General features: G+C 38.5%; 1 protein-coding gene across 5 annotated transcripts in view; it reads right to left on the bottom strand.

Moving 5' to 3' along the window:
- LOC126248154 (ATP-binding cassette sub-family B member 6) overlaps nucleotides 1-17,571 on the bottom strand; it is a 129,285-nt gene that overhangs the window by 52,466 nt on the left and 59,248 nt on the right. For all 5 annotated transcript variants that reach the window (XM_049948896.1, XM_049948894.1, XM_049948892.1 and 2 more), the window contains exons 10-11: nucleotides 4,550-4,757; nucleotides 898-1,076 (exon numbers count right to left, since the gene is read on the bottom strand). In XM_049948896.1, coding sequence (XP_049804853.1) covers nucleotides 898-1,076; nucleotides 4,550-4,757 — 387 coding nt within the window. The remainder of the gene's footprint in view (nucleotides 1-897; nucleotides 1,077-4,549; nucleotides 4,758-17,571) is intronic.

Below are 17,571 nucleotides of genomic sequence, written 5' to 3'. Positions count from 1 at the left end.
AAGGCTAGCAGTCTTCATTTTTACCAGCCACCTAAAGGAACTGATGATGTCATCACAACGCACATGATAGGCGTCAATAACTTGCCAACTACTGCATCCTCAATAGTCGCAGACAGAGCCTCCTCCACATCTCGGATAAGGCCCACCAGCAAACACGCTGAGTGCACAATGGAATTCTTTCCACCCCTGGATACTATTTCCCTAAGGGGGCTCAATAAGGTGCCAAACACTGGAGCTCCTAATAACTAGTAAACCTCCTAATAACTTGTAAACCCCTCCGCCCATGTGCCCTGCTCGGATCCTGTTGAAAGAGTGGTCACTTGTCCACTCACAGAGTGAGTCTGCACACAGCACACACGCACCCTATCCATTGTATTACTACTGCTAATGTGGGAACTAAACAATGAACATAAAAGTTGAATATGTGACTTGCTAGTCTCCTGGTGCTGAACCGAAGAAGGCCAATGGCTGGCTGGCTGGATGGCTGTGACGAGTGGTCACTGACCATCCAAAAGAAACACACGACTACTGCGCTACAGACTGCACAAATGTACATGTTACCATTAATAGAATGCTGTACTACACCTCTCATTACAGAAATATGTAATTAAGAATCGAACTATGCAAGCACACAAAAACACATCATCATCATGAGTAAAAAAAATCACTGACTGCAGGGCCTCGCAGTGTTTCATTTTTATAGACACAATAGCAATGTCTGTAACCTTTCAGAGATGGCCGAAGTGACATACGTGCAGGAAGGCGAGTCTGGCAGCTCATAGCAGCTTCTGCCTGCTGCGGGACCAGTATTTTATTCGAAGTGACACTGCTTGTGAACTGAGAAGATTTTAGTCAGGCACGTCACCACAAAAGACTAAGGACAAATTAATACCTTACCTGATAGTGTTGTTGAAAAGAACAGTGTCTTGTGGGACAACACCAATGGCTTCTCTCAGAGAACTCTGAGTAACAGTTTTAATATTTGTGTTGTCAATGTACACACCACCTTCATGTACATCATAAAACCTAAATAGCAGTCTTACAATAGTACTTTTCCCACTACCTGATGGTCCAACCTAGAGAATGGAAAACCCGATATGAAACACAGCTTTAAACATTAATGATGTTCTTTTCACTAAAAAACACCGGGAGTGGCTTAAGAAATAATATGAGTAATAACCAATGGCATTTCAAATTGAGCATTTGTTCTTTGGTCTGACACATAGGAGCAGATAATTCACTTTACCTGTGCATTATGTATTTACCCTTCTCTAAGTGAATTAATAACACTTACAATTAGGAGTTTTGCATGTTAAAACTCACTTGTTTTAGTATCTAACCACATGATAACTACAAAAAAATTAAAATTAAGGCACGAGTGGAATTAACTTGCATTCCATATCATGGTGAAACTACTCTTTAGAAGCTAGCAAAAAACAACAGAAATAAACCAAAAAAAAAATCTTAATCTCATCAACTGCTACAAATTTCTCAATTAAATGACAAAATATTAAATATGAAAGTTCTAACAGTAAATAAAAGTACAAAATAATAATGCACTATGTCCATAGGAAGATCATGCAAGTAGATGTTTCTAATGAATGAATGCATAGTAGCTCAGTAAATATTAGCAGTAGTTTCAACATGAAAGAAGAAAGCTTCAAGGTAAACGCATCCTGGATTCCTATAGTGCTGCAAATGATCACTGCAGGTAGCTAGGTGAGAACCACAGTGGTAATGAACATGAAAAAGCCCTCATACATTGATGCGATAGGTATAATATTATCTCCGGTCCACAGGCTTGACTCCAGTCCATTGCCAGCAACGGAAGGTGAACCTTTGACAATGTCACCCCTTGTACTGGATAAACAAAAAAAACTGTCAAACAAAAGACGACCGAAGACCCAGAGAAATACAATATGTTTTGTTGGTAAATATGTCTTGTTTCATGTTGTCTAGTGGCTTCACAGTTGACCATCTAGATTTGCATTTTTATTGCTCCACATATGGTACCTCATACAAAAAGATAGATAAAATAGCAGATCTGGATTATCTACTTATTGCACTACAGGACATTTACACAGCTATTTTAATTTTTCCTACTATCTCTTCTTTAAAATTCTTCCAATTTCTTAAAACATTGCAATGAACAGTAATGACTGCAAACGGCATAGCTTTATGTCACTGGCAAGCTATTAAAAGCTTGATATAACAGCTAACTTTCAAGCTAATTAGTGGAGACAAAGAAACTTATGATACCATTTCGTCTATTTTTAAAACTAGCAACTCAATATTATCACCATGTAGGAAGAAAACAAGCCAAAATTGAATTATCAGTTTGCTGAAATTTGTTTATGAATTACAATGTTTTGATATATGCACTCCTCAAATTACATTTTAACATTTTAATTGGTAGGATTCGAATTGACGTGGCTCAGAAACCGAGTACGTTTTATTCAGGATACCTCTTACAAAAGTGTTGGCCCAAATGATCTGTCAACACTTTAATATGAATGCCCAGACTAAAAGTAAACTCTCTGGGCACCAAATTTGCATCATTAGATGGTCTGTCTCCAAATTATTAAAAAATATCATCAAAATGTTCCTTTGATCAACATCTTGACCAAGCTTATAAAAAAATTACTGAGTGTTATCCTGATAGACTTATTAATACTGAAACTGCCAAAACCTATACAAACTATTCCTAGTACCTTTTCAGCACTAACTGAAAGCACAGCAATTTCTGTTGTGATTAATGTTACCTGGCTAACTGAAAGCTGCTGCTTCACAACCAACACCAATTTCACTTGTTCTTTCTCGTAACAGAGTTAACTGCACTGGATATCACAATATGTAATGTTAACCATTTCAGTTATAATTTCTCTGTTTTACCAATGCAACCCAACTAAAAAAAATTGCATTCAGACACACGTACACTTGTATAAATTTACGTATCACAGCAACTGACCTGCAGCAATGATGTCACAGTTCAACCTAGATTCTCTTGCTCACTGTGTACAAGATGTAACTTACAAAATGTCATCCAGTCTGAGCAGAACAATGCACATGCAAAATTCAGGAACCTTTCAATTTTCAAGGCACATACAATACCAATATGGAACCACATACAAGAATTCAAAACTAATATATTAAATTCCAACATATGTCAACAGAGTCTAGTTTCAATACCTAACATACAATGGTGTGCTGAAAATTTTCTATTCTGTTCTCAATATTGGCTGACACATTACATGTCACGCATATTGCTCGGTCAAGTTTCACGCTTCGTTGATGCTAGGTGAAACCCTCTGCCACTAGAGGGCTCTGAATTGTAAGCCATAATATGGCAGGGTGTAACATAACTATGTCAGCACACGAGGAAAAAGGTGCCGTAATTTAATTTCTAACTACAGAAAACGTGCCTCTAACTTAAATTCATAGAAGAATGAAAGCCGTGCATGGTGGTGATTGTATCAGGGTCATTAATGTGTGGCATCATTAATGTGCGACATTGGTTTATTCATGTTCGTAATTAAGAAAACTGAGGTGCTAAATTCAATGTGACACAGTGCTTGGAGTGGACGACAGTGAACAGGAACCGAAGAGACTTGGCAGAATCAGATTGATGAACTCTGAGAAAATTGAGGCACCCACTGTGCACACAATTTTCTGTATCGCAGTCCTGCAACGATAGCCTGTACATGCTCTTATGACATGCCATACTTACCTGACAGTTGTCTCTGTATTACACAATGATTCTGTGAAGAGTTCATCAATCCCATTCCGATGAGCCTCTCGACTGCCATATGCCATCATCCACTCCAAGCTTTGTCACACACGTTGAGGTTACTGCCACCACATCCTTCATTACGTGAGCACAAACAACCTAATCTCACACGTTACTTATGTTAACACAATCATCCCAATACAGCTTCCATTATTCTATGGATTTCAATTGGAGACATGTTTTCCGTGTTTAGAAACTCAATTACAGCATATCGTTTCTCACATAATGTCATAGTAATCCTACAAACCGTTATGTTACATGCTAGAACTGTGAGCCCTCTAGTGGCAGAGGGTTGCAACTTGCGTTAGCGAGGCGCTTAAGTTGACCGAGCAATATGCGTGACATGTAAACCTCAACCAATACTGAAAACAGAATAAAAAAGCATGCCCACATACAATGCACAAAGACAGTGCTTAATTTTGACGAGTTGTGTACTACGCACCAAAACTCTCTCTCTCTCTCTCTCTCTCTCTCTCTCTCTCTCTCTCTCTCTCTCTCATAGTAATACTTTTGGATTAAAGGAGACTATTCACCAAAACCATGCACACAAAAAGAAAAAGAAAACTTGCTAGCTTTCAGAGTAATCCTCTTCTGAGGAAAGATAGCAAGTTTTCTCTTCTTTTTTGTGTGCCTATCAATGACTTAGTGCTTCTGCTGCTTTTCGTTGAGTGTCTCCTTTAATCTAAAAGGATTACATTTACCAAAATAATAATAATAATAATAATAATAATAATAATAATAATAATAATATGGGCAACATACCAGTGCAACAGTATGTCCTGGAGGTATTTCAAAAGAAATGTTTTTCAATACAGTCTTTTCAGGAATATATGAAAAGCTCACATTCACAAATTTTATTTCACCCTTAACAACCTCTAGAGGTTTTGCTCCAGGTGCATCAAAAACTTCTTGATCTTCTTGAAGCAAGTCAAACATGTTTTCCATATCCACAAAGTTTTTTTGTATAGCCCTGGAAGAAAATCAGTAGTATATTTAGAGCCAACAGTAAGAAAATACAAAAAACAGTTTCCATGAACACCGATTTGGAGCTCATTTTGGTATGTATGAGTATACAAATGGTGGAACTGAACTACATTGTATTCAGTACGGACTTAACTATTAATGCTCATATTAACTACAGGCATAATATACTTCAGAGAAACTGTGTGAATTTTGCAGGCAAATTTCAATACAGGAAGCACTGGTTGGTTTTGGTTCAACATTTTGCCACAAGAAAAGCAACTGGGGATTTTCCTATAAATGATCCAGGAGGCGAGTGTCAAATATCTAGAAAGTAAACATTTATTGCCTAATAATATGCTAACCAAAGAGACAGTTTGCATTTTTATAATGAAACCTAATGCTTATCTAATAGTTGGCAAATAAGAGATGCATTTCTGTAACAACAATGATATGTTAATACTGATGGAAGAAGGAGAAGCAGAAGGAGGAGGAGCTAAGTGTGGTTGTTAACCATAGTATTAATGTTAACGACACAAAAAGTGTCTGAGGAAGGAAATCAAATGCAGTAGTTTGGAACACCAAAGAAAGTTCCAGTCTCAACAGATAGTTACAATTCAGCTTCACATGATGAAATGGAACTGGTATGTGATGACCTGAGTAAGATCCCACTAATGTAGAAACTGAAAAACTCACTCACAAAACTTAGTGTTTGACATTACATCAGAAGAAAGAATTGAAAAAGGGTGACTTTCTCCGACTCTCAGTTACAACGGAGAAGAGTATTCAGGAATATCCAGAAACTTTGTGCCGATGACAAGAAAGCACTTACTGCTAGTAGTATGGAAAAGTTTGGGGGAAGCTAGAAGATTCTTTAGAATGTGAAAGTAAAAATATAATAATGTAAGTAGCTCCTCCTACACTGTTCAATAAAACAGGCTTCCCTGTGGATTATAGTTAAATTCTTTTGTTGAAGTAGGTTGTTAGCAGCTGTCTGGTAGGAAATAATTTTAACTTTGTAGCAACTCTTCAATTTTTTAATGAGATCTTATTACTGTATCTATTTCTGACAAGCATTTTTCTTGATAACCTGAAGTTTTTCTTTGCGTCTGATTTCTGTGTTTTATCCAATAAAACAAACTTTTGGAATATTAGAACATAATATTTTCTTCGAATATACATACAGCCATCCCTGGGGCATCGATTTGACGAGTCCTCACAAGGTTTCTGGAGTTATGTGCCACCACACAGTTCACATAAATTGCTGGCCAGGGGCTGGAGGGTGCTGGCACTTCATAGTATTACAGATGTGTGCTATTGGATTCAGACCGGGCAGATTTGGTGGTTGTAACATAGGTGAGTGTTCACTACGGTGCTCCTCAAACCACTGTAGCACAATTCTGGCCTCATAACACTGATAGTTATCCTGCTGGAATATGCCATAACCACCATAGAAGACACCAAGCAGACGGCACACAATAAAGTTTGTACTGCCCACAATTATCATAGTGCCTTCAGTTATTATCACAGGTCCTATGGAAGTCCAGATGTTTGTCCCCACAGCACAATAATGTCTTGGCAGCCCATATTCACAGTGCAGTCGACATTTCGAGTACTTGTCCTTCCCACAGATGGCGTCCAAGGAAACAACCACAGTCGCGGTCAGATGCCGCAGAGACCACGTTCAACATTGTGAGCCGGACGTTGCACTCTAAAAATCTCATGCCTGCACCAGCATTATACTCTGATTTCAGATCGAACACAGATTGCCACCTATCCTGGGTGAGTCTCTGACCCGCACATTCCACAATATACAGATGTCTTATACCTTGCTGCCAACTCGTAGTTTCACTGCCCTTTGACCACTTTCTGGAGATGCTAACAAAAGTAATATGCAAACAGATGGCCAGCTTTGCCGTTTCTGAGACATGCGTTCCTAGGTGCCGGTCCATACCGATTGGTCATTTGTCAAAGTCTCATACTTCAGTGGATTTCCCCATTTGCGGCACATATTGTAGCGAGAATGATTCCTCATAATTCTCTTCTCTGTTGGTGTTGTTTCCTTACTGAGTCGTGAACACGCAACCCCACCAAGTGGCATTCGATCTCTCATTGGGCAATTGTCCTAATGTTTTGGCTGTTAGAACACACCTGCATAAACTACAAGGCAGCTATTATTGCCTTATCAGCTACATTTCTTATTGATGCTGGTGTTTCCTTCAAAATTTCTTAGAAAACAATAAACCACTCAACAGAAAGAAATCTTAAATATTCTGAATTTTCAGTTGCTCCTAACATTATACCAAAGAATTTCCGGTTGTGTCTACGTGTAACTGAATGATTGCAATTTCTGTTTTGCCAACACTTTGTGCCTCAGTTCACTTAAGCATGATCAGTGGTAGTGCCTTTCGGTATTGCATTACACGTGGTTTGCTTTTGGGTTCGTGGAGCTGTTCTGCTTCCAGCACTTAAAATTTGTTAACACACCACGAAATGAAAACATTTTTCCACTGCATTATTACAGAAATTTTTGCTGCTTCTTCTTACTCTATCCCAGGCAAGCCACTTTATCCCTGAATAACTATTGCAACCTACATCGTTCTTAATCTTCTTACTGTACTCATCTCTTCATCTCCCTCTACAATTTTTATCCCCCCCTAGGCGCGCGTACACACACACACACACACACACACACACACACACACACACAAACACACACACACACACACACAAAACATACTAAACTGGTGATGTCTCAGAATGTGTACCATCAACTAATTCCTTCTAGAGATGCAGCAGCGCCACAAATTTCCTTCCCCCCCCCCCCCCCCCCAGTTCTGTTCTGTGCCTCCTCATTAGTTACATGAGCTACCCGTTTCATTTTCAATATGCTTCTGCAGCACTATTTTTTAAACATTTCTATTCTCTTCCTGTCTAAACTGTTTATCATGCATATTTCCCTACCATAAATGGATACACTGTATGGAAATTCCTTCAGAAGAGATGTCCTAACACTTCAATTTATATTCAATGTTAACAAATTTCTCTTCTTCTTTAACACTTTTTTTGCCATTGCCAGTCTACATTTTATATCCTCAAGGGTAGCCCTGCGCCTGCTATACGGACGTCTGAGTCACAGCTCTCGTACAAGGTAAGTAATTTAAGTAGTAATAAACTGTTTTAACCCTTTAAACTAATTTATTACGTTAATTATAGTGTTCTTCAAGCGTACCATTAAAGGTTTTTGTCTTACTCGCGTATTTTCACAGTAATCACGTAAAGTTCGTTTTGTTTACATATCGCGGCCAGGCCGAACTTTTGAGCTTTCATATTAAACTTCATACTGCAATTTTAAGTGCATTTACTGATAGTTTACTGTGCTAAATACGTTTGCTGCCCCTTTATATCTGTAGAGTATCATCATCTCTTAAGTAATTTCCAGTAAAAAACTTCTGACCCACTGTTTACATAGTCGCAAGTAGGCCTAATTTTTCGTACATGTATTTTCATTGTTTTCCGGTAACTTAATTGTCTTTCTGTCACTAAAATCGATTTGTACCATGAGTGTAAAGTGCCTGACGTGCCGTAGAATCGTTAGCTCCGGGGTCTGGTGTGATGGATGTAGTAACTTTTTTCATTGGGGACGATTGTAGTGGCGTGGGAATTGGGAAAATGAGCGAGACTCATCAGTGGTTCTGTAGGCTATGCAGTAGAGATAGAAAGATTGTGGAACAGGAGGGGAAAATTGCTGCCCTTCAGGCTGAGTTAGATGAGGCTAGGCGAGAACTGGGCAGGTTAAGGGGGGAGAAGGGTAAACAGTGAGAAGTCGCAACAGGCATAAGGAACAGGCCAAGAGATTCTTCTGACAGCTTTGTTATTAATGTACAAAATAGGTTTGACCTGTTGCCTCAATCAGAAACTGATGAGCCTCTCACAGAAGTAGATGTAGACAGGGCTCAACAAGCTTTCAGCAGCAAATTGAATAAGAGTGTAGGGAAGTCTGCAAAGAGAAAAGTCTTGTTGCTAGGTAGTTCGCATGCTAGGGGTGTGGACCAACTTCTGCAGGATGATTTAGGGTCAGAATACCAGGTCACAAGTTTTTTCAAACCTAGTGCTGGACTGGGGCAGGTTACAGAGGATTTAGGTTCACTGTGTAGAGGCTTTACTAAGGAAGATACCGTGGTTATTGTGGGTGGGCCGGGCAACAGTACTGACAGAGATCCGGGGTACAGCATAGAGTGTGACCTGGCAAAGATTTCATCAACATCGAGTCATACCAGTGTTGGGTTTGTCTCAGTTCTGGAGCGCCACGACCGACCTCATTCGAGCTCTTCTGTCAGGAGAGTTAATTTGGAGTTGGAACAGCTACTTGGATCTGGTGTAGGGTCACACATGGGTGTGGTTCCTGTTGATTCACTCTGTAGGTGGGACTATACTAGACATGGCCTACACCTCAACTGGAAAGGGAAGGGTAAACTGGCTGGGCTGACAGGAGGAAATTTAAAGGGGGGAGGAAGTACATCTCATGGTGGAAACTCTTTTTTAGTGTAAGATCAGTGTCCAGTGGGAAACTCAGCTAGGCAAGTAATAAAGATGTTAAAAAAGTTCAAGATACTCACAAAAGTAAAGTGAAAAATAATGTTAGTATATTTCATCAAAACATTGGGGGATTGAAGAATAAAATTGATGAGCTTCTGCTTTGTTTAGAAGATATAGGAACTGAGAATGTAATAGATGTACTTTGCCAGTCTGAGCATCACATTGTCACTGATATGCAAAAGGTTAGCATCAATGGGTACAAATTAGCTGCACATTTAAGTAGAGATAATATGAAGAGAGGAGGAGCTGCCATATATGTCAAAAGCTTCCACAGTGTAAAAAATTTAGAAACTAAAAAATTTTGTGTAGAGCAACATATGGAAGCATGTGCCACTGAACTTAAACTAAATGATGGCACTTTCATAATTGTAACAGTGTATAGGTCCCCCTCAGGGTATTTCCAGCTATTTCTAGAAAACTTGGATGCTTTGTTGTGCTATCTGTCAGACAGGGGGAAGCAAATTATCATTTGTGGGGATTTCAATGTTGATTCCCTGAAAGAGTGTAATAGGAAGAATGACCTTGTAGTGTTACTCAGTTCTTTCAATTCGAGCTGTCATTGATTTTCCTACTCGGATAACAAAGAACAGCATTACATTGATAGATAACTTTTTTATAGACCAAGATCAGTTTAAGGACATAAATGCTTATCCTGTTGAGAATGGTCTTTCAGATCATGGTGCACAGCTAGTTACAGTACATGACATAGCTCCATGCAGTATATCAAATCAGACTTTCAAAGCAGTGCGTTCAATTAACAATATAAACATTGCAAACTTTAGGGAAAGCCTACAGCAGCTAGACTGGGATGAAGTGTATAAGGAACCCGATGCAAACTTGAAATATAACTTATTTCACGATACATTTTTAATGGTATTTGAAAATTGTTTTTCCAAGAAAATAAACATAATTCCAAGGAAACATAAAAAAAACCTTGGCTAACTAAAGGAATAAGAATATCTTGCAACCGTAAAAGAGAACTGTATGTAACAGCAAGAGGGAGTACTGACCCCGAAATTGTTCAATATTATAAAAACTATTGTGTGGTACTAAGAAAAGTTATTAAAAAGTCCAGAGGCATGTGTATCATTTCTGAGATCAGTAACTCTGATGATAAAATTAAAGCAATTTGGAATATTATTGAAAGGGAAACAGCGCAACCAAGAGCACAGGAAGACTTTAGTGCAATAAAACTGAATGACAAGTATACTAACAAACAATCAGAAATTGAAAATATTTTCAATAATCATTTTTTAAATGTTGTGGAGAAAATAGGATCTATATCTTCACTAGAAGAGCCAAGGCTACTAATAGAAGAGGCCATACCTGTGCAGTTTGAAACAACTGTAATCCCACCAACTTCTCCCTCTGAAATCAGTAAAATAATAAACTCGCTGAAAAGTAAAAGCTCTTACGGAATTGATGGCATTTCCAGCAAGGTACTTAAAGCTTGTTCCCCACAGATAAGTAGGATTCTTAGCCACGTATGTAATAGCTCTTTGGAGCAGGGTGTTTTCCTCGATAGACTGAAATATGCCATTGTAAAACCATTGCATAAAAAGGGGGATACGTCGGATGTCAACAACTACCGCCCAATCTCTCTTCTGACAGCTCTATCAAACATTTTTGAGAAAGTAATGTATTGAAGAGTAGCCTCCCATATTTGTAAAAATAAAGTACTAACAAAATGTCAGTTTGGTTTTCAGAAAGGCTTTTCAAACAGAAAATGCTATATACGCTTTCACTGATCAAATATTAAATGCTCTGAATAACCGGACATCACCCATTGGTATTTTTTGTGATCTCTCAAAGGCCTTTGATTGTGTAAATCATGGAATTCTTTTAGATAAGCTAAATCATTATGGTTTGAGTGGGGCAGTGCACAAATGGTTTAATTCATACTTAACTGGACGAATGCAGAAAGTTGAAATAAGTGGTTCATGTAATGTTAAAACAACAGCTGATTCCTCAAACTGGGGGGCTATCAAGTACGGGGTCCCACAGGGTTCGGTCTTAGGTCCTTTACTGTTCTTGATATACATTAATGACTTACCATTCCACATTGATGAAGATGCAAAGTTTGTTCTTTTTGCTGATGATACAAGTATAGTAATAACATCCAAAAACCAAGAAATAAGTGATGTAATTGAAAATGATGTTTTTCACAAAATTATTAAGTGGTTCTCAGCAAACGGACTGTCTTTAAATTTCGATAAAACACAGTATATACAGTTCCGTACAGTAAATGGCACAACTCCAGTGATAAATATAGACTTTGAACAGAAGTCCGTAGCTAAGATAGAATTTTCAAAATTTTTAGGTGCGTCCATTGATGAGAGGTTAAACTGGAAGCAATACATTGATGGTCTGCTGAAACGTCTGAGTTCAGCTATGTATGCTATTAGGATTATTGCAAATTTTGGTGATAAGAATCTCATTAAATTAGCTTACTATGCCTACTTTCATTCACTGCTTTCGTATGGCATCATATTCTGGGGTAATTCATTGTTGAATAGAAAAGTATTCATTGCTCAAAAACGTGTAATCAGAATAATTGCTGGAGCCCACCCATGGTCATCCTGCAGACATCTATTTAAGGATCTAGGGATCCTCACAGTATATATATTCACTTATGAAATTTGTTGTTAGTAATCCAACCCAGTTAAAAACTAATAGCAGTGTGCATAGCTACGACACCAGGAGAAAGGATGATCTTCACTATGCAGGGTTAAATCTGACTTTGGCACAGAAAGGGGTAAATTATGCTGCCACAAAAGTCTTTGGTCACCTACCAAACAGCATCAAAAGCCTGACAGATAGCCAACAAACATTTAAAATTAAATTAAAAGAATTTCTAGATGACAACTCCTTCTACTCATTGGCTGAATTTTTAGATATAAATTAAGAGGGGGGGGGGGGACTTAAACATTTGTGTCATGCAATATTTTGAGTAATGTAATCTCTTGTACAGACATCTTTTATTAACCTGACACGTTCCATATCATTACGAAGTGTCGTATTCATGATCTATGAAACAAGTATTAATCTAATCTAATCAACATAACAAAACCCATCTACTAATTTAAGTATCTTGTTTCTTAATCTAATTCCCTCAGAATCACCCAATTTAACTGACTACATTCCATTATCTGTGTTTTGCTTCTGCAGATGTTCATCTTTTATACTCCTTTCAAGATACTACCCATTCCGTTCAACTGCTCTTGCAAGTCCTTTGCTGTCTGACAGATTTACAATGGCATTGGCAAACCTCAAGGTTCTTATTTCTTCTTCCTGAACTTTAATTCCTACTCCAAACATTTTGAATAACATCTGACATATGCTACAACCCTGTCTTGCTCCCTTCTCAAACACTGCTTCCCTGTCACATCACCGAACTCTTAAAAGTCAGCCGGCTTTCGTACAAGCTGTAAATAGCTTTCTCCTCCCTGTATTTTACCCCAGCTAACCAGAATTTTGAAGAGTGTGTTCCAGTCAACGCTGTCAAAAGCTTTCTCTAGGTCTACAAATGCTATGAACATAGGATTGCCTTTCCTTAACGTAACCTATAACCTAACTTACCTTAGAATTTGTAGGATCAGTATTGCCCTACATGTTCCTACATCCAAAATGATCTTCCCACGTTGGTTTCTACCAATTTTTTCTATTCTCCTGTAAGGAATTCCTGATAGTATTTTGCAAACATATTATTACACTTAGACTGCAGTAATATTCATACCAGTCAGCACCTGCTTTCTTTGGAATTGGAATTATTATATTCTTCTTGAGTCTGAAGGTATTTCAGCTGTCTCACACATCCTGCACATAAGATAGAAAAATTTCGTTACGGCTGGCTTTCCCAAGGCTATCAGTAGTTCTGACTGAATGTTTTCTACTCCCAGGGCCTTGTTTTGACTTAGGTCTTTCACGGCTCTATCAAATTTTTCTCACAGTATCATATCTCCCACCTTATCTTCATCTACGTCTGCTTTTAGTTCTATAATACTGCCTTGGAGTTCAACTGCCTTGTGTAGATACTGTAGATACTCCTTCCACCTTTCAGCTTTCCCTTCATTGTTAAGGACTGGTTTTCTGTCTGAGCTCTTCATATTCTATTCATATCAAGTACATACATAATAACATGATATAAAAGTGTGCAGTTCTGGGCTATGCTGAGAAGTATTTACAGTGCAGGTGGAAAATGAACAGCTTCACCAACATAAACACAAGAACACACATTGTGAAACACCAAGACATACTCCCATCAAATATGCTTCAATAAACTGAGGCAAAGCAGGAATGGAAAACAAATTCCTTCGGTTGCTCAAATATAACACAAAAATAATTTATATAACAGAAGAGAAATTACTCGTGTAACATAGAGGGTGATAATCACTGAACTGCATGAAATAAAATCGTTATAACTTCTGAGCAGTTTGCGTTAGGATGCTCAAGCTGCATGGTTGGCTGTGAGGCATGACAGGAATTAGTATTCACATGCACACGCACCTTTCTGTTGTCACCCATTTGCACATAAAAGTGTCACAATACAGCTTGCCCGAGCATATAGTGCTTGTGAAGGCCTACTATGCGAGCAATGATATCCTAACTGCGGCTCAAAGGAAGTTTGCGACCGAGTTAAAGATGAAGACAACCAGTCCAAGTGTGCTGTTGTTGTTGTTGTTGTTGTTGTTCAGTCCAGAGACTGGTTTGATGCAGCTCTCCATGCTACTCTGTCCTGTGCAAGCTTCTTCATCTCCCACTACTTACTGCAACCTACATCCTTCTGAATCTGCTTGGTGTATTCATCTCTTGGTCTCCCTCTATGATTTTTACCCTCCACGCTGCCCTCCAATACTAAATTGGTGATCCCTTGATGCCTCAGAACATGTCCTACCAACCGATCCCTTCTTCTAGTCAAGTTGTGCCACAAATTCCTCTTCTCCCAAATCTATTCAGTACTTCCTCATTAGTTACGTGATCTCAGCATTCTTCTGTAGCACCACATTTCGAAAGCTTCTATTCTCTTCTTGTCCAAACTATTTATCGCCCACGTTTCATTTCCATAAATGGCCACACTGCACACAAATACTTTCAGAAACGACTTCCTGACACTTAAATCTATACTCGATGTAACAAATTTCCTTGCCACTGCCAGTCTACATTTTATATCCTCTCTACTTCGACCATCGTCAGTTACTTTACTCCCCAAATAGCAAAACTCATTTACTGCTTCAAGCGTCTCATTTCCTAATCTAATACCCTCAGCATCACCCGATTTAATTCGAAAGCATTCCATTATCCTCGTTTTGCTTTTGTTGATGTGCATCTTATATCCTCACTTCAAGACACTGTCCATTCCGTTCAGCTGCTCTTCCAGGTCCTTTGCTGTCTCTGACAGAATTACAATGTCATCGGCGAACCTCCAAGTTTTTATTTCTTCTCCACGGATTTTAATTTCTACTCTGAAGTTTTCTTTTGTTTCCTTTACTGCTTGCTCCATATACAGATTGAATAACATTGGGGACAGGCTGCAACCCTGTGTCACTCCCTTCCCAACCACTGCTTCCCTTTCATGCCCCTCGACTCTTATATCTGCCATCTGGTTTCTGTACAAACTGTAAATAGCCTTCCGCTCCCTGTATTTTACCCCTGTCACCTTCATAATCTGAAAGAGTATTCCAGTCAACATTGTCAAAAGTTTTCTCTAAGTCTACAAATGCTAGAAACGTAGGTTTGCTTTTCCTTCATCTATTTTCTAAGATAAGTCGTAGGGTCAGTATTGCCTCGCGTGTTACAATATTTCTACGGAATCCAAACTGATCATCCCTGAGTTTGGCTTCTGCCAGTTTTTCCATTTGTATGTAAAGTATTCGTGTTAGTATTTTGCAGCTGTGGCTTATTAAACTGATAGTTCGGTAATTTTCACACCTGTCAACCCCTGCTTTCTTTGGGATTGGAATTATCATATTCTTCTTGAAGTCTGAGGGTATTTCGCCTGTCTCATACAGCTTGCTCACCAGATGCTAATAATCAATAATTTGATTCTCACGTTTGAGAGAATGGTTATTATTCGTGATGACTGTTGGCAATGTCTCTCATCCAAAAAGGGTGAAAACGTCTGAAAACATCGAGAAGACACAGGCTGTGTTTCAAACTAGCCCCACAAAATCGATCAGATGAGCTGCACAACAGGTCAGAATCAACCAGTATAAACTGTGACAAATTGTTGTTGAAGACCTTCATCTCTTCCCACATGAAATTAAAACCCATCAACCATTAAGCCCCAAGGCCCTGCTACAGCAATTGTGTTTCACTAACACTATTGTCCACAGAACTGAACAGGACTTCCATGTGAATATGGTTTGGTTTCGTGACGAAGCGTACTTTCATTTGCATGGGTTCGTCAATAAGCAAAATTGGCGTATTTGGAGGACTGAGAATCTGCATTTTACAATTGAGAAGTCTCTTCATTCTTAACAGGTGTCTGTGTGGTGTGCAACATTCACTCATGGAATACTTAGTGCGATATTCCTCGATGGCACAGTGACTACCGAACAGTATGTGAAGGTTCTGGAAGATGATTTCATCCCCATTATCCAAAGTGGCCCTGATTTTGATGAGTTTTGGTTCATGGATGATGGAAATCTACCCCATGAAAGGAGTAGAGTGTTTGATGTCCTAGAGGAGCACCTTGGTGACCACATTCTGGTTCTGGGGACCCAGAGGCCACTGCCATGGGCCTCGATTGTCCGCCATGTTCTCCAGATCTGAATACATGCAACTCCTTTTTGTAGGGCTATATTAAAGACAAGGTATACAGCAATGGCCCCAAAGCTATTGCTGAGCTGAAAACAGCCATTCATGAGGTCACAGACAGTATCGATGTCCCGACACTTCAGCGGGTCATACAGAATTTCGCTATTCGTCTGCGCCACATCATTGCCAAGGATGCCAGGCATATCAAACATGTCCTAACATAAATCCGAAAATATGTAGTGACCTTTACATGGCGAATAAAGTGTGTGCATGCTGTAATTTGTAACTAATTTAAGTTTTTTCATATAGTTAAATAATTATTTCCCTGTAACTGTAGAGAGAGGCAAGGGACATAAAAAAGGGGTAAAATGTAGCAAAGTGGAATAACTCCATATTCTGTAATTCTACTGCTTAGATAACTTCTTTTTTATACTGGCAGTATATGCATCACATTTACATACAATATTAAGATTTTTATCTAGGCAATATCTCAGTAAAATTCATTATTCATTAGTTTGAGTTCTGTTAATGTTAATGGTACAATTAGTGTTTGGGTAAACGTGCTCTTTTAAGAGAAACCAGTAATTTATTATGTTCAGAAACCACATGCTTGGAAAAATAGAGTGAGCTAGTAGCTGTATTTCCAAAAGGACATAAATTAAGTAAAAGACCCAATTTCACTCTTTCTAGTGAACATTTTTCCTTTCCTGAAAAGCCATTAACTAAAAAGTAATTTGCAAATGCAGTTTCCACCATCCAGATGATATTTTCGTTTTTTTGGACCACTAAGCACAGTTCATTCTGAATACTGATGTTATAATTTTGTTGTCTTAATTTTTTTGAACAAGAAAATACCTTCGGTTGCCAGGCTACTTTGATTAAGAAATTAAGCAAATTACGAAAATTATGACCCAGTTAAATTTACATGAAGCTCTCCAATACCTGTGGTAGCACTCATGGCATGAAAAAAATCAGTCCGTCTGATTTTGTTAATTTTCCAATCATCTCTCATACAGATAAACCACTGCCACTAATTTTGACATCATTCTCTCTATAAAGCAATACACATTTAACAATTTGAGTAAATATTCATACGCTTATCTATAAGTGCAAGCACTGGACAATAAATCTGTTAGTCGACCCCCAGTAACTGTTCTGCCAACATCTCTGTGATAAGAGCCCATGATTAGCAATTTTTACATTAATACCTAAATGTAAATATTCTCAGTTTGCACTTGTCCGATCAACATTTAAATGTGAAGGTCACTAATATGTGCGGATCTAAGTGTGAGAGTCTGTCAGTGTAAATATTTTATGACCTTACAGTCCAGCTGTAGTCTTTCACATAACGTCCCTCTTAATGTGTAAGTGAGATTCACTCTGGAAACAACCGTATCCGTTTTCTTTCAAATGGTGTTTTGTGAAGATTTATTGTCCATACAAACATGAGTGACACCTTCACTATGGAA

This window comes from Schistocerca nitens, chromosome 3 (genome assembly GCF_023898315.1).
Source record: "Schistocerca nitens isolate TAMUIC-IGC-003100 chromosome 3, iqSchNite1.1, whole genome shotgun sequence".
Lineage (NCBI taxonomy): Eukaryota > Metazoa > Arthropoda > Insecta > Orthoptera > Acrididae > Schistocerca > Schistocerca nitens.
Note: the sequence above shows the minus strand (reverse complement) of the source record. Positions and strands in the feature narration are given on the sequence as shown.